Source organism: Hyperolius riggenbachi, chromosome 9, assembly GCF_040937935.1.
Source record: "Hyperolius riggenbachi isolate aHypRig1 chromosome 9, aHypRig1.pri, whole genome shotgun sequence".
Classification (NCBI taxonomy): Eukaryota; Metazoa; Chordata; class Amphibia; order Anura; family Hyperoliidae; genus Hyperolius; species Hyperolius riggenbachi.
This window is the reverse complement of record NC_090654.1, coordinates 129398354-129417130: the sequence shown is the minus strand read 5'-3', so window position 1 is coordinate 129417130 and position 18777 is coordinate 129398354. Positions and strand designations below refer to the sequence as shown.

Genomic DNA, 18777 nt, shown 5'->3' with positions numbered 1-18777 from the left:
ATCGATTGGATTGGGTGCCATTAGTGGTGCCAATTGAAGATGAACTAGCATTCTATCAATCGTTCCAGCGATCTGAATTTCATGGTTGTTTTAGTCTGATCAGATTGCTTATCATTGATGAGCCAAAATTTCTATTCTACCACAACAATTGGATTGGACCATCAATCGTTGGAAAAACTGGATCATTAATAGGCACCTTTAAATGAGCTCAGGGAACCCTTGTATAGTCGCTCTATTTTTGGCCAAGGCAGTCACAAATGGCCTCCTCACAACTTTTGGTATAATGTGTGTAGGCACCTTAAAGAGACTCTGTAACAAAATGTTCATCCTTATTTATTCTATCCTATAAGTTCCTATACCTGTTCTAATGTGGTCTGTCTTACTGCAACCTTTCCTATTTGCACAGTGGCTGTATTATCTCTGTTATATGATCTAATCTTCTCTCCTCTGTCGGCTCTGTCAGGCTGAGGCTGGAATGTGTGGAATGTGCTGTGCTGCTTGTGATTGGCTAGAAGCTATACACACCCTCTCCAGGTCCCCTGCACACTCTGTATGACTCACACACTCTGCTCTTCTCAGCGTATCACTTGCTATGTCTTTTGTTTGTAAACACTGGATAAAAATGACAATTACAAGCCAGGATTGCAGCAGGGAGAGGAAGAAACAGCACAGAGGGGCCCAGGAGAACATAAAGAATAGAATGGTATGCTTTTTATTGTAAGAATTTTAGAGTACAGATTCTCTTTAAGGTTTGGTTTAAAAAATACCTTAATAGCATGCATGGTGGCATATCAAATATTGATTATGTTTTGCTTTTTATCTGTTATCTTCATTGTTTTAGGTGATAATCTGATCCCGACAATTTTATTGGACCACACTGGGCACCCTTTGACTTCAGAGCTGAAAGGTACTTATTGAAAACTGTTCTGAAAAGAGGGGTATAAGCATTAAAGTACAACTGCCACATAGATGATTTGCTGCAGTGCTGGCTTAATAAAGCATGTATTATTGTCATATGTGTTTATTAATTGTATTTATAATGCATTAACATTACACAGTTCTATACAATAAACCTGCATGCATAAATACAAACTTTGACAAAGGTGAAGAAGAGGACCCTGCACAAGTAAGCTTATATATTAAAAGTGAACATATATCTAGCGATTTTGCAACTCAGTGACCATATGATTTGATAATTATTATCAAATCGGATTAAAAAAAGGAAGCCTGATTGACAATTCAAATATATATCGATTGAACATGCTGGGAAATCTCGGGCCAACGTGGGCGATCAGGTGCGAGGTGGTAATGGCGTGCACAATTTAAGATCAACGAATGCAACAGACCCCGACCAGTGTCCTCCCAAGTGTAAAATGTTGCCCACCCCCTGGTGCCTGTGCCTTCTAAAAATGTTCATCTGTCCTCTTGCGCATCTTTCGGCATCTTCCACTGTCACCTTGGTTAACAAGTGCCTGTATCACATGGCACGCACGTGTGACGTCACACGCATGTCACATGGTACACACGCCATATGATACAGACACTTGGTAAACGGGGTGACAGCGGAAGATGCCGGAAGTTGCGCCAGTGGACAGGTGATAACTTTTACACAGCATGGGGGGGGGGGGGGCATTATCATGTGGGGGGTCAGTGACCAGGCAGGCGAAATTGGCGGCATCACAAGGCCAATTATATAGTTATTTTGGTTGAAAAAAGACATGAATTCATCGAGATTTCATGGTGAAATTGATCGGAAATCGGCCTGCAGTGTATCGGCCTGCAGTGTATGCAGCCAAATCTCTCTCTGTTTTGATTCAATCATTCGATCTGACTCTTGGTCAATCTGCCCATACATTGCTGCAGCTCCGCTCTCAGGCTCCCAGGGTCCCCTCTGTAGCAGCCATTGAGAGTGGTGGCCTCTCTGCATTCGCCAGTGCATGATCACACTGCTTACGATTGTGCTCCTGTGCAGGCACGTACGGGAGGGGGGGGGGGGGTTCTTAGTGCCCAAGCATCCCCCCTCTTTAAATCCTCATAATAAGGCCCCTTTGGTGTAAATAGGTGCCATACAGGAATCCTAGTGTACCATCCCCACAGCTGTGTGGGAGCAGGTAAGATAGTGTCTCTCTGACAGCAGTGACCTCTCCCTCTCCCAGCATCCACAGTGACCTCTCCCTTAACCTCGCACCCACAGTGACCTCTCACTCCACCTAGAACCCATTCTGACCTCTCCCCCCCCCTCCCCAGTATTAGCACTGCGGTGATCCTGCCTCCCCCAGCACCCACACTGACCCCTCCCTCAACATTGACTTTTCCCTCCGCCAGTAGCACCCTTCCTGTCCCCAGCAGTACCCTTCCTGTCCCCAGCAGCACCCATAGTGACCTCCTCCAGCACTTTAACTGACCTCTCCCTCCCCGAGCACACCCAATGACTTCCCCTTCCTGCAGCACCCACACTGACCTCTACTTTTCCCAACATCCACCCCTTCCCCTCATAGCTGGCACCCAGTACTCATGCTCACATGATCTCAAGTACCTGCACCTAGGCCTGACATTGCACCCAGTACTCACACCTGCACACAGCCTCCACATGGTCCCCATTATCTGCACCAAGCACCCACTTAACTAGTATCTGCGCTCAAAGTATCTACATTCAAAACCCATGTGACACCCAAAGCCCACCCATAGCCAGCACCCAGTACAGGCATAGTGCCAAGTATCCGCACTCATGTCACACCCAGTACCTGCACCCAGCACCCGCATGAGATCCAGTACATGCACCCAAATCTTACATGGCACTAAGTAGTTGCAATCAACACCCACATGAAACTCAATACCCACATGTTGCCCTGTATCTGCACCCAGAACCCACATGGCACCCAGCATCTGCATTCAGCACCCCCATGACAACCAATACCCTCTAGTCAGAAATGAGGAAGGGGGGGGGGGGGGCATTGCGAGGTCCCTTTTTTAAATCTGAGCACCCCCCACTTAAGGACCCTCTGCACCTCCCTGCCCCCGTGGCCAGGAGCATTCTGCTCAGGCACAGTACTTCTGTGCAGTAGCAACCACGAGTGGGGCAGCCATCCGCTTGCAAAAGCACAGGGGCTGTCAACCTGAATGGGTCATCAGCTGCTACAGAGCGGTACCCTTATATATCCGTAGCCTTCAGCCACGTATCATACACATTTGAATCACATGACTAATTTACCGTAATGACAGTAGAGGACACCTTTGGATTCTTCATCTTTGTTAAAGTCACACACATATGACTGGCAAGGCTACTAATAATCTGGGAAGAATGATATTCTAAGATCATAATTAGCACTTTATGGTTAAAGCTTTTTGGAACTTTGTGAGCTTGTTTTGCCAAAACTTGCAACACCAAGAATCCAATTCATGAACTGAGCCAAAGGATCTCAAAACCAGTTAGGGAGACAGAATGAAGAGCCAGTAGTGTAATATGTTGGATGTACTGAGGGCAAAAGGAAAAAAAATTGTGATATGCTTACAAATCCTGATAGCCTGAAGACAACCATTATGTGTACTGGTAGGGATAATTTGCCCCATTCACATATTAATGGCGCCTGGAAAAAAGGGTGCAGGGGATTGTCACTAGTAGAATATCAGTTAAATTACTAATATTCTACTTCTTTATTCCGATATGTAATGCTACATTTTGCACAGGGGAAATCTCGACACCCATGATTTTATAGGTTGCCTACATGTGCCCAAATTTCCCTTCATTGCCACAAATCGTGGCTTTTATCCTCTTGAGGACCAAAGGTTTACACCCCCCAGTGACCAGGCCATTTTTTACAATTCAGCACTGTGCTGCTTTAAAGAATGTCTAAAGCGTTAAAAAAAATGTACTTGATATTTATGTGAAGCAATATGTGCAGAGCTAAAATGCCACATTCCCACGGCTGAACAAAGTAATTAAACCCCCCAACCCCCCATTCCACGAGTTTCCAGGCCATGGATTTTGCTTCCCGGGGGGAGGCAGAGCTTTGCACTTTCATCAATCTCCACGGATCTCCGCCTCTCCCCGCCCCTCTCAGTGAAAGAAGACTGAGAGGGGCAGGAGGAGGCGGAGATCCACGGAGATTCTGCCTCTACTAGGAAGGTGCCCCGAATTTTGCCCTGGGGATTTGGAGGGTTTAATTTAATTGTTTTGCCGCAGAAATGCGGCGTTTTAGCTCTGCAGTTATTGCTTAACATAAATGTCAAGTAAAAAGAGGATTTTTTTTAGGCTTCAGACTCTCTTTAATGGTTTATTGCACAGTCATACAACTTAGCACCCAAATTAATTTTACCTTCTTTTCTTCCCCTTAATAGAGCTATCTGTTGGTAGTCTCTGATTGCTGCTGTCTTACCTGGCAGTGATGTCCCCGGGACAGCTTCTCAGACCTCCAGCGTCCTCGTGGCTCTGTGTTTCTGGGTTTGGCAGTGCGCGCGCGTCACTGGTCGCAGGTTAAGGTTTGTAACTGCGGTCAAAAGTACGCACGCGCGGGGCGGCATGAGTCTTTGCGTACGCATGCGCGGAGATGTGTGTTCACATCCACGCGTGGGAGTTGCATGTAGCCACACCTAGGGGTAGTCCTATTGGCCTATAAAAGGAGGCCTAGTTCAGCAGTCAGGCGCTGAATGCTCTTTCAGCTAGTGGTTGTGCCAGACCCGTGCAGTTGTTCTCCAGCCAGCTCCTGTTTGATTTCCTGTTGTGACCTGGCCAGTTCCTTGACTACTCTCTGATCTCTCCTGCCTGTCCCCGGATTAAGCTATTGATTGCTGCCTGCCATTGACCTCTGCCTGACCCCGGATTATGCTATTGATTGCCGCCTGCCATTGACCTCTGCCTGACATTGGATTATGTTATTGGTTGCCACCTGCCATTGACCGCTGCCTGACATTGGATTATGCTATTGGTTGCCACCTGCCATTGACCGCTGCCTGATTATGCTATTGATTGCAGCCTGCCTTTGACCTCTGTTTGTTCCTGGATTACCTATTATATACTACCTGCTATTACTTCTGCTTCCCCTGGACTCTGTCCTCTCCAGTTCTCCAAGTCATCAGAACCAATCATCCATCAAGATTTACCCGTAGTTCCCTTGTCTCCACATCGTGGTGTCATCTGATTCTCTGACCCACTGTTAGGTTTTTCTCAAGTGCACAACCTGGTGGCACTAGGCAGCTAAAGTTCAACGACCCTTGCGGGACACTCTGGTGAACACCCTTGGTCACTTAGGTTCTGTGCCTTGAGATACCCTCACCTCAGTGGGAAGGTCAACCAGAGCCACTACCGTGACAGAAGCATTCAGCCAAACATGGATGCCACTGGAAGACAAGCATCTTTGTATGATCTATGTGAACGAATTGCCTATCTAACTTTTTCGGTTCAGGAAGTTCAGCAAGGTTAGAACCAGCTTCAGAATCAGATTCATACAATGACCAATGTGCCAAGTGCTTTGATACAAGGTTCTTCTCAGCTCACAACAGTCACTCTCATTTCTTCAGTCCCTGAACCAAAACTACCCTTACCTGACAGATTTTCAGGAGATCAAGCAAAATTCAGAGTTTTCAAGAGTTCTTGTCTACTTTATTTCTCCCTTCAATCCAGGACATATTCGTCTGAGGTTATTAAAGTAAGAACAATGATTTCCCTGCTGCAAGGTGAGCCCCAAGTCTGGGCCCATCATGTATTAGAACAAGGATACGCAGTTACCAAGAGTGTTAATGAATTCTTCACCGCTCTACTGTGAATGAATTCTTTACCGATACGATGATCTAGGTTGAGTACCCTCTGCAGAAGCAGCCCTTCAGTCTCTTTGGCAAGGAAAATGGCTGCTGGAAGACTATATTTCAGAATTTCGTTGATGGGGGTCTGATACCCACTGAAACGGGGCAGCTATCAAGCTTCAATTCAGGCTAGGTCTTTCAGATCAATTAAAAGATGAACTGGCCAGAGTTGGAGTTCCAGAACTTTTACCTGACTTAATTAAACTAGTGATTCAAATTGACAGACAACTTAGAGAAAGAAAGATGGAGAAACTTGGGGTACCAGCCTCCTCCTGGGTGCTATCTGCCCCAAACACAGGGTCTTTGATGTCCGGGCCTTCTGTTAGTGTGCTGAAAGATATTCCTGAACCAATGTAGATCGGGCTTGCCCTGAGCTTTCTTACTCCTGAAGAACGTCAACGCAGATGCACAGCTAACTTGTGCTTGTACTGTGGTGCTTCTGGACATTTCAGAGTTTCCTGCCCCATCAGACCAACTGGATCAACAGGTAAGGATAAGGAATCTTCTGTAATATACCCAAATCTAGGAGCAATGTCCTTCTCTCATATACCTTTGTCCTTGTCTGGACAGAAATTAGAGCTATCGTGGATTCCGGGGCGTGTTACTGTTTCCTTGATATAACCATGGTTCAACGATTACGTTTACCCATCCAAGTTAAGGAACAAGCCCTTGCCATTCGATTGGCTGATGGATCTCCCATTAACTCTGGTCCCATCACGCAGGAGACTATGCCTCTCCTGGTCATCATTAATCAAGAACATCATGAGTATCTCAGTTTCAATCTCATTCATTCACCTATCTTCCTGGCTATCCAAGGTAGTCTATGGTTACAGATTCACAACCCCCTGATCAATTGGTCCTCCAGAGAAGTTATCTTCAATTCTCCTTATTGTGCCAGATCTTGCCTAGTTACCAGACATCGGAAAAGTATGCTGTTTGGACTCTAGCAAGAAAGATCTAATTCCAGAAGTCTACCAAGAATTTCTTGATGTCTTTGATAAACAGAAGGCGGACAAGTTACCCCCACACCGGATCTATGACTGCCCCATTGAGCTTCTGCTGGGGGCTAAGATTCCTTTTGGCCATCTGTACTCACTTTCTGAACCTGAATCAGCTATTATAAAAGAATATATTGATGAGAACCTCGAGAAAGGGTTTATTCAATCATCAACTTCTCCAGCAGCGGCAGGCATTTCCTTTGTAACTAAGAAGGGCGGCACATTGAGACCATGTATCGATTATCGAGAACTAAGATTATAGTTAAAAATCTATATCCACATCCATTGATTCCTGATCTGTTTCAGAAGTTCCATGGGGTTAAGGTATTTTCTAAATTGGATCTCAGAGGTGCCTACAATTTAGTCCAGATTTGAAAAGGCGACGAATGAAAGCCTGCCTCCAGGTCTCGGTATGGACACTTTGAGTACACAGTCATGCTTTTCGGTCTATGCAATGCGCCAGCAACGTTCCAACACTTTGCTAATGGCATCTTCCAAGACTTTCTTGACATATTTATGATTGTCTATTTGGATGTTATCCTGGTCTTTTCTTCATCACTGGAGAAACATAAAGGACATGTTAAGAAAGTTCTGAGTCCACAGAGAACACATGGACTTTATGCTAAACCAGAAAAGTGCGAGTTTGAAAAGAATGATATTTAATTTCTTGGATTACACATTTCACCAGATGGTGTATCAATGGATCCTCAGAAGGTCAAGGCAATCCTGGATTGGCCTGCACCAACAGATAAAAAAGGAATTCAGCGATTCATTTAACGCAAATTCATTAAGAACTTCTCTTTGGTGGTGACACCTATTACCCACCTCACAAAACAGAACCTGCTTTTCATTGGTCATCTGAAGCTCAGACAGCATTTGATACCTTAAAGCGTATCCGAGATGAAAAACGAACTATAACAAGTAACTTGTCTATATATCTTATTTAAAGTTTAGATAGTTTACACAGCAAATCTAGCTGCAAACAGCTTCAATAGAATATGATTATTTCTTCTTGTGATACAATGACAGCAGTCATTTTGTTTGTAAACATTACACACAGGCAAGCTTATCTGTATCTTCAGCACTTAGCCTGTGAAAAAAACCTAATCCCCCCTCCTCCTCCCTCCTCCCCTCTGCCTCTGAAATCTCTGGCTTTGTAAAGAGTGAAGAAAAATCGGCACTAGATGTGAAACTGGCAGGTCGGGAGATACAGGTGTCGGCAAGCAATTGTGCCTCCAGTAGACGATAATGACAAGGAATAAGGAAGAAAGAGTATTTCCAGGCACCAATTGCAGAAAAAAGTCTCCTTTTTATTGATGCTCCCGACACCTTCAGTGATACATACAAAAAATCTATCCTTACAGCTGTTTCATGGGATAACCCGCTTCTTCAGAGGCAGCAGATACAAGTTATGGCATGCAAAACAAAGCATAAGCAATAGGTAGGTCTTACCCCACGCCGCGATCGTCCATCACTGCCGAGCGCGCGCCAGAGTCTAGCACCGCCCCGAGCAGGTCAGGCCGCCTGCTGGAGGAGGCTCGCCCCCTTGTCTGGGAGCGTGCAATGGGATTTCCCCAAGCGTCACGTGATACGCGTCACGTGAACCGCATACATCACATCCTCCGCTACTGGATTGGCTGCCGGCATCAGTGAAGAACACATCGGCGCACAACGTTGCCTAGCAAAGACGCACGCAAAGGGGGGACCTGAAATACAAAAAACAGGAATATTCCTGTTTTTGTATTTCAGGTCCCCCCTTTGCAAGCGTCGTTGCTAGACAAGGGGGTGTGCCTCCTCCAGCAGGCGGCCTGACCGGCTCGGGGCGGTGCTAGACTCTGGCGCGCGCGCAGCAGTGATGGACGATCGCAGTGTGGGGTAAGGCCTACCCATTGCTTATGTGTATATATATACTTTACAACAGCTGTAAGGCTAGATTTTTTGTATGTATCACTGAAGGTGTCGGGAGCATCAATAAAAAGGTGACTTTTTTCTGCAATTGATGCCCGGAAATACTCTTTCTTCCTTAAGCCTTGTCAAAATCTCTGGCTAGTAATACCTCCCCCTCCTCCTGCCCAGACTGAGCTCCCACAAGCCCTTGCTACTGTCTGAAAATGCTAAGGCTCTCTGAAAAACTGGGGGCAAGGCTGGTTTAGTTTAAAGGGAATTAGAGTATTAAAACAAAAAAGTATTTGGCTTGAGAAATGCCCTATAAAAAATAGGAATGGAACACAATTATGCAATGAGTGAAAGTTCATCTCAGATCCACTATAAAAAAATTGTTCAATCAGCACCCATCCTCAAACATGCTGATCCTTCCTTGCCCTTTGTACAAGAAGTAGATGCCTCAGAAACTGCCATCGGAGCTATTCTGTCTCAACGTTTTAGCCCAAAAGCTTTACTCCATCTAGTGGCCTTTTTCTCAAGAAAATTAAACCCCACAGAACGAAATTATGATATTGGGGATAGAGAACTATTGGCTATTAAAGCAGCATTAGAAGAATGGAGATATCTGTTGGAGGGAGCTCAGCATTCTATTTCAATATTTACAGACCATAAAAACCTGGAATACCTACATACAGCCCAACGCTTAAGACAAGACAGGCTAGGAGGGCGCTTTTTTTTCTCGTTTCAACTTTCATGTCACATATCGACCAGGCTCCAAGATTCTTAAACCAGACGCCTTATCCAGTATGTTCCCTGATGAAGAGAAAGGAGAATCTCTCACACCTGTAGACACGATTCTGGGACCTCGTCATTTTTTGCTTCTTAGTTCTGACTTCTTGGAACAAATTAAACAAGAGTCAACAGATCAATCACTAGACCTTAGGCACAATCTAAGTAAGAAGAATGGATTTCTTTTTCATGATGAACAAATCTTTGTTCCTGAAAGACTTCGGGTACAAGTGTTGCAGACGTGTCATGGCTACAGGTTGGCAGGAGATTTTAGAGTTACTAGGACTTTGGAACTTTCCGGTGGGATTTCCAGTGTGTGTGTGTATATATATATAAATATATATAGAAAAGTTCATAAAAGTCTACTTGAATAAATGGCCATCAGTGTGTGTCACTGTCTGTCAGTGGTCAGCTATTCCGTCTGGTGAGCGCAATCTAGCTGTCATTTTGGTGCTGGAAAGTGCACACATACATGAGCACTGCACTGGGTGATGGACTGGTAATCATAGACCTATATGTATGGTGTTATGTTATGGAAATATTGTTTTCTTTGCATGCATACAACGTGTAAGGAGAATCTTCCTATACTCACCTGAGGCAGAGGACTCTTAAAGTGAACCCCTACAGGAATTGGATGTACATATGAGCGGTTCATGCCATCTATAATTGGTCAGCTATCATTTCTGGTGAGCGTTATCTTGTATTTAAGTGATGGCGGAGGACACACTGATAAGGACATTTAATTGGGAGTCATTATAAGGACTTTTTACGTATAAAGTTGAAATGTTGCATTAGTTGGTGTTACACAGTGAGAATTAAGTGTGACACACACTGATGGTCATTTATTCAAGTGGACTTTTATGAACTTTATATATTTTTCTGTTGAGCGCTCCGTATTTCTTTAAAGGGATACTGTAGGGGGGTCAGGGGAAAATGAGTTGAACTTACCCGGGGCTTCTAACGGTCCCCCACAGACATCCTGTGTTGGCGCAGCCACTCACCGATGCTCGGCCCCGCCTCCAGTTCACTTTTGGAATTTCTGACTTTAAAGTCAGAAAACCACTGCGCCTGCGTTGCCGTGTCCTCGATCCCGCTGATGTCATCAAGAGCGCACAGCGCAGGCCCAGTATGGTCTGTGTCTGCGCAGTACACTCCTGGTGACATCAGCGGGAGCGAGGACACGGGCGTGCAGGCACAGTGGTTTTCTGACTTTAAAGTCAGAAATTCCAGAAGTGAACTGGAGGCGGGGCCGTAGCATCGGTGAGTGGCTGCGCCAACACAGAATGTCTGCGGGGGACCATTAGAAGCCCCGGGTAAGTTCAGCTCATTTTCCCCCGACCCCCCTACAGTATCCCTTTAAGTTTTACTTACCTGGTAAGGTTAGTGACACACCTTAATAAATACATAATAACACGTTTTGTGTACAAATAAATGTAATTCAACAAAATGTATTTCCCCAAATTTAGTTGCATATGTTAATTATCGTTTTGTAGGTCACTTGCTTTAAGAATATAAGAGTCTTATTTTAGAATTTTCTGTAAATCTTTGAAGTAATATATGGTGTAATCGAATTGTATTGTTGATTAAAAAGACCATCACTTCAGTTACTTCTACACACAAAATGCATTGTCTGGTAGTACTAAAGAGTTTCATTCTATCCCAAGTACTAAACAGTTTCATTCTATCCCACTGGTTAAAATAGTAAGTGAAAACTTATCTTTCCATTTAAAACTTTCTTTAGAATTGTATTTTTTGTTTATTTTGGGGGTGCATAGCTTCTTTGTAGTTGTTGCCCCAAGAATGGTTTTCAGATTCTGATAGCTAGTGCCATGGTATTATTCCCATGGGCACTTGAGAAAAAATGGGAAAGAAAGCAATAGACAGGTTTTATAGACTGTTGAGTTTTGTATACATTATTTTAATGACTTTACTTTATCCTATTGTGCCTTCTTTTCTTTGGCAGAAATACAGGAACAGCACAGGCAATATCTCATCAACAAGACTATGAGAGAAAGCACAAGGCCAGAATATACAGAAGAAGAGCAACATTTCTACAGTTTCCATCGTCATATGGATCTGCTCACTTCTTCCATTGAGTCCTTTCATGAAGGATCTCAACATGAACTCATAGATGCTGCAATGAAACATAGTGATTACTTGCAAACTGGTCGGAATTCCCTAGAATGTGTATCTCCTGACAGGCTGTTCCGCTGGGCCGAGCGACTGAAATTTTCACCACATGCTGTGATGGTGAGTGGCGCACCAGGAATAGGGAAGACCACTCTGCTGAAGAAGTTTATTTGCGGTTGGTCGAATGGCAAATTCTATCAGAGATTTGCTTTCCTTTTCTTCTTCAGATTTAAGGACCTCAATAGGCTTCAGAACATCAGCTTAGAGTCTATGATCCTTGAAGAATATCCAGATCTAGAGAAGCAACTTGAAACCATTCTACAAAATCCAGAAAAGTTGCTTTTTATATTTGATGGCTTAGATGAAAGCATTCATGAAATAGATTTTATATCAAGCCAGTTGTGTGAGGATGTTACAGAGACAGGAAGTATTGGAAATATTGTGGTTAGTCTGGTGAGACAGAGTCTACTTAAGGGATGTTCTGTGCTGTTAACATGCCGGCCACATAGGTTAAGAGTAATGGATATCAGTGTTTTCAAGAGAGTAATGGAAGTTGCTGGATTTTTACACAAAGATAAACAGCTGTTCTTTGAAAGATTCTTCAGAAACAAAGTCTTATCAGACAAAGTTTTCGATTATGTGAAGCAAAATGGTGTATTGTACAATTTCTGTTGTATCCCATCGTACTGCTGGTTTATCTGTACCGCCCTCTCAACTTGCTTCAAATCTGAATCAACAGGTTATCCTCAAACAATGTCCTCATTGCCAATAACATTAACGCAACTCTTGGTGACTTTTATTGTCAACATTCTGTGCAAACATGGTTTAAGTAAAGAAGATAATCGAAATCTGTTGACATCCATTGGGTGGATGGCAGAGCATGGCGTCAAGAATCATATCACTAGATTTGAAAAACAAACATTGTCCCTGTATAACGTAGATAGCACATCAAAACTTTTTTCAAGTTTTGTGGAAGAGTCTCAGAGCTCTCTTACAGTATCCTTTTTCTTCCTGCATCCCATCATCCAGGAGTTTTGTGCTGCTTTGGTCCACTATATTGATTATTCTGCTGAAAAATTACAAAGGTCCTTTGAAGAAGTTAGCGCCTACAAAGATAACCGTGGTGAAATATTTCTTTCTTTCCTGTGTGGTCTTTCAAATGTTTCCACTAGATCCATTTTAAAGCTTTATGTGGGTGATTTGTCCTCCATTGCTGCCAAAGATGTTGTTGCCTGGCTCCAACAGTCCTTTTCTAAAATACCGACTTTGAAAAACAATGAGGAAAACATATTTAATTTTGAGGACTCACTTGAGGATGCAGTACTAAAGAGAAGGCTTCTCAACTTGTATTTCAAACTCTTTGAGATACAGAATAAAGATTTTGTTTTACAGTGTCTGGGATCAGGCAGAAGTTTTGACTTTTACCTCACTCACCTGATGCCTCTTGACTGCACCGTGTTGCCTTTTATACTGGACTCCTGCAGAGAGACAACGGCACTTAGTTTGACTCAGTGTAACATTCAGAGTGATGCCATTGAGAGACTTGCACCTTCTCTACACACTGTACAGACACTAAGGTACTGGCATACCTAATTGAGTATTTGTTTGAAAGTTTTTTTAAAGTAAATGTTATAACTGTAGTGAAAAAAAATAGGAGTATGCAATTTATTTATTTTTTATTCTTGACAAAATTGGTTCACTGGAAGATCTTACTTAAAATGATACAAGCTTAACACAGTGACCTCAAAGGTAAGATCACATTTTCTAATTACAACAGAGAGAGAAAATGTGTGCTTCAACCAAGTGAACCTGACAAATCTGGGTTTGCAAATTTGGCCTATTGGCTAATCACGAGACATTGCTCATGCAAATAAGCATTTGCTTTCGCATGCCTAAATATGCAGGGTCAAAAACCAAAAACCGCAAAACAATCGCCCTGCGGGAATCAGTTCATGCTATACAGCACTATCCAGGGGCGCCACGAGGAGGCTTCCCATTGCCCCCATACAACCGGGGGGCCGCGGGGGTCCCAGGCACTCTCACTGCCTGGAACCCACACAGCGGCACCCCGGAGGCGGAGGCTGTGGGGTGCAGGCGATCTCCCCAACGTGATCAGCGCCGGGAAGAGCCGCCCGCACACACCTCCCAGAGTTAAAAACAGGCACTTACCTTGGCGTCTATTGCGTTCTGCTATATGCGCATAACCTGGGCGCGACACATAAGGGGAGGACAGGCGCAAATAGCCTGCTCCAGGGCTCACACCTCCTAGAACAAGCCACTCACCACCTGCCTCCAAAGAAAAGAAATGCAATGCTAATTACAACAGAGAGAGAAAATGTGTGCTTCAACTAAGTGAACCTGACAAATCTGGCTTTGCAAATTTGGCCTATTGGCTAATCACGAGACATTGCTCATGCAAATAAGCATTTGCTTTCGCATGCCTAAATATGCAGGGTCAAAAACCAAAAACCGCAAAACAATCGCCCTGCGGGAATCAGTTCATGCTATACAGCACTATCCAGGGGCGCCACGAGGAGGCTTCCCATTGCCCCCATACAACCGGGGGGCCGCGGGGGTCCCAGGCACTCTCACCGCCTGGAACCCACACAGCGGCAGATAGGTCCTATCTGAAATGACTTGTAAGATGGTGAGAGTAACAAGTACAGGACCAGCCCTGCAGTACTTACAAGTTGCCTGTTGGAGTTAATAAACCAGTGTTATAAATCACAAAGTAATTGCTGCACATTTACTCTTCCCAGGGCCGGCGCTACCATAGAGGCAAAGGGGTAAATTGCCCTAGGGCCCAAATTCAGGAAATGTTTTTGAAGACAAAGAAAACCCTGAAAATCACCCATAAGGAGAATGACTAGTCCAAAACCTGTTGGTTCTGTCAGATTTTAACTGCTTACTTTTTTCGCTGTAGTGGTCCTTTAATATGTGGAAGGTTGTATTGCTGTGACAATGCACTGGCTCTCCTCCAGAGGACCCAAGACAACAAAGAGGTCATTGTTGGACAGCTGTTGCTGTGTATGTGGTTGGTAGAAGTACCATCGTAGGCAGCAGAAACATCTGAAGTTCTCCAATTAACACCACGGGGATTGCAGTCAGCATTCATGCAAAAGTCCTAAGATTATAAGCTGAATACAATACAATACAATACAATACAATAACATTTCTATAGCGCTTTTCTCCCATAGGACTCAAAGCGCTTAGGCTCTCTCAGATTCAGTAGTTAGTAGGATGAAGTATTCACACAACAAAAGTTATATTTCTGCAAATGCCAGACTGAACAGGTGGGTTTTCAGTCTGGATTTAAACACATCCAGGGATGGGGCTGTCCTGATCTGTTGAGGTAAGGAGTTCCAAAACATAGGGGCAGCATGACAGAAGGCTCTGGGACCAAAAGTTTCCAAGTGGACTCTGGGTATGACTAGATTATTAGAACCTGTGGATCTGAGAATGCGGGGATTGCTACGCAGCTGTAACATATCTTTCAAGTATCCAGGGCCTAGATTATTCAGGGATTTAAATGTCAGTAGGCCGATCTTGAATAGGACCCTCCATTCTATAGGTAGCCAGTGAAGGGAATGCAGGACTGGCATTATGTGGCAGTGGCGGGGTTGGTTGGTTAGCACTCTGGCAGCAGTATTCTGTATCAGCTGTAGGCGGTACAAGACCTTTTTTGGAAGGCCAGTGTAGAGAGCATTGCAGTAGTCCAGTCGGGATGTGATGAAGGCGTGGACTAAGGTTGGCAGATCTTCTGGGGGTATGAGGTGCTTGATTTTTGCAATGTTCTTCAGGTGAAAATAGGATGATTTCACCACCGCAGAGATTTGAGTTCTGAAGTTTAAATCCCCATCAATTAGAACTCCCAGGCTACGCACATGATCAGAGCTGCGTAGATCCGTGCCTCCTATTCCCAGTGGTGAAGACTGCAAGTTAAGTTGTTTTGTTATCATGCTCTTCCCTCCAATCAGAAGGACTTCAGTTTTGTCTGCATTTAGTTTCAGCCAGTTGTCATTCATCCATTGCTGTAGTTCAGCAGGCGAGTGAGAGTGTATTATTCCCAGTCAGTCTGTGTGGACCAGTAAAATACAGGCACTAGGAATGATTACATAGAGTCTTTGAGCTTTCTTGGTAGTATATTCAGAAATTTGAGTTCAAGTTAGCTGGTTCAATACCAGTCTTTTTGAACCCTTTTTATGGTCTTATCTCTCTGATGAGTGTTATTTAGTCGAGGTAGTGGAGCACAAGACATTCCAAAACCAACTCACTGGGACCTTTTATCACATATAGAGGCTGACATATTTATTTAATTTTAAACTATAAAGGGCTTGATTCATTAAGCTGCGCTGCTTTAGCATGTTAATTGTCATAGTAGCGGCCGCTAGTGAAGTATCGCGGTAACGATACTTTACAGGACAGCCTGCATTTAAAGTTGCGTGCATTGCTATGGAAGCAGCTCACAAAACTAAGAGAAGGTACAATCCTTACATGGCAGCGATCACTGCTAAGTAATGTGTGCATATCTTGCGCTCCTTGCTTCTTCAGCAACCCATAGATGACAGAAAAGCATGCAGATCATATGTTCCTGACAAAAATCTGACAAGATTAGTTGCATGCTTGTTTCAGGTGTGTGATTCAGACATGACTGCATCAAATAGTTCAGCAGGACTGTCAGGCAAATAGTAAAGTTTACAAGTAATAAAGAAATAAATATGGCAGCCTCCATATCCCTCTCGCTTCAGGTTCCATTTAATTGAACTGACATCTAAAATGTTAATAATCACTGATGAAAAAATGGCATTCTTACAGTTCCTTTACCTGGGGCAAGTGTTCTTATTTTATTTGCAGTTTGATATTATTAAAAGAGGTGCTTCAATAGTTTTTTTTGTGTTTTTATATATATGCATTGATATTTATTTTGTTCACTGTTTTGCAGCGTTACTAGCAACCACATTGGGGATGATGGAATTGGGTTTTTATGTTCTGCGTTGGTTCATCCAGAGTGCAGGATCCACACACTGTGGTAAGTTGTCATTCCTGATATTCTGTTCCATACTGTCATGTATTTTCATACCTCGTTTGGTTTAAGTACGGGTTCAGTGAAATAAATCATCCCATTAAAGGGACTCCGAAGAAACTATGGAAAGATGCATATCATTTCAAAGCTCTCTTTCTCCTCTTTCCAATGATATATAAATCGCTGCCCTATGTCTTTTAGTTTTCACTATTTCTGTGATTGAAATTGCCGCGGTCTCGATTTCGATCACGAAAATATAGAAAACTAAAAGACGTAGGGCGACAATTTAGAGGTCGTCAGAAAGAGGAGAAAGAGAGCTTTAAAATGATATCCATCTTTCTATAGTTACATTATATTACACAGGGTGACTTTTTCCTAAAGTCATCAGCTCCATTCTGCTGAATGGATCTGCAGACTTTGAGAAAAAGTCACCCTGTGTAATACAAGTAACTATGAAAAGATGGATATCATTTTAAAGCTCTCTTTCTCCTCTTTCTGACGACACCTAAATCGTCGCCCTATGCCTTTTAGTTTTCTCAATTTTCGCAATCGAAATTGCGGCCGTGGCAATTTCAATCGTGAAAATAGCGAAAACTAAAAGGCGTAGGGTGGCGGTTTATATATCATTGGAAAGAGGAGAAAGAGAGCTTTAAAATTATATGCATCTTTCCAAAGTTTTTGCACTGCTCGGAGTCCCTTTAAAGCTAAGTACTTACTTTAGTATAAGCTTACAGAACACCTGAAATTAGAAATAAGGGGCTACTGTGACACCAATAAATTATATATTTGTCATATAAAATTAATTTTTATATACTGCATATTCCACTAAATTAGAGAAAACAGTTAAACACATTACATAAAATATTGGCTATTAAATTGCAATAATGGTGCATTAAAAAAATACAGATGCACGTTTTGAGGCAACACTGCCGCTTCCTCAGAGGCTCAACAGAAAAGTCACAGTTTCACAATTTTTTTGGCTCAAAAAATCATAATTCATCATAACTGAACTTGAAGATTAGGGCTTTTGTCGGGGCATACATGTAATAAAGGTGCCTGGAAAAAAGGGCGCAGGGGATTGCCGCTAGCAGAATATCGGTAAATTAATTCATATAGTAAAATATTGGTAATCTTAATCTTTAAAATATCAGTAATCTTCACATGATTTGTGGCAATGGGTGAAATTTGGGTGCCCACTTGGCCAGGAAGATCCGGTTACCACTATTTCATTTGGCGCCTCCGGGCGTCCAAATTTCCGCCCATTGCTGAAAAACACTGCTTTTATAGTAGGTAGCTATAGGCACCCTTCTTTCCAAGGCGCCAGGCGATAAACTGTGCATAAGTGCTGAGTGCTTAAGTACCTGGAAGTACATTAGAAATGCAGTGCAATATCTATAACAAAATAAATACATATAGTCTCAGAAGCTCGTGATTAAAGGGGAACTTCAGCCTAAACAAACATACTGTCATTAACCAGCCGGGCGGTATGGACGAGCTCAGCTCGACCACTACCGCCGGAGGCTGCCGCTCAGGCCCTGCTGGGCCGATTTGCATGAAATAAAAAGCAGCACATGCAGCCGGAACTTTGCCAGCCGCGTGTGCTACCTGATCGCCGCCGCAGCGCGGCGATCCGCCGCGTGCAGCAGCGAAAGAGGGTCCCCCCAGCCGCCTGAGCCCAGCGTAGCCGGAACAAACAGTTCCGGCCAGCGCTAAGTGCTGGATCGGAGGCGGCTGACGTCAGGACGCCGGCTGACGTCCATGACGTCACTCCGCTCGTCGCCATGGCGATGAGGTAAGCGAAACAAGGAAGGCTGCTCATTGCAGCCTTCCTTGTTACTTCTGGTCGCTGGAGGCGATCAGAAGAACGCATCCGGAGCGCCCTCTAGTGGGCTTTCATGCAGCCAACTTTCAGTTGGCTGCATGAAATAGTTTTTTTTTATTAAAAAAAAACCCTCCCGCAGCCGCCCTGGCGATCTTAATAGAACGCCAGGGTCGTTAAGTTACATTATGTTATGGTAATTAAAATAGATAGGTAATATAATCTCTTAGGCCCGGTTCACATTAGCGGTGGCCGTCCGGAATCGCCGTGCCGGAGCCGGACCGCTTTCAGAACGGACGGAACGGACGCACGGCATGGCAATGAAAGCCTATGCG

At 43.8% G+C, this 18777-nt stretch overlaps 1 protein-coding gene across 1 annotated transcript in view; it reads left to right on the top strand.

Annotated features, from left to right (window-relative positions):
* LOC137532688 (NACHT, LRR and PYD domains-containing protein 6-like) overlaps window positions 1–18777 on the top strand; it is a 138507-nt gene that overhangs the window by 82692 nt on the left and 37038 nt on the right. Inside the window, exons 5-7 of the mRNA XM_068253504.1 lie at window positions 842–907; window positions 11434–13177; window positions 16543–16629. Of these exons, the coding sequence (XP_068109605.1) occupies window positions 842–907; window positions 11434–13177; window positions 16543–16629 (1897 nt within the window). The remainder of the gene's footprint in view (window positions 1–841; window positions 908–11433; window positions 13178–16542; window positions 16630–18777) is intronic.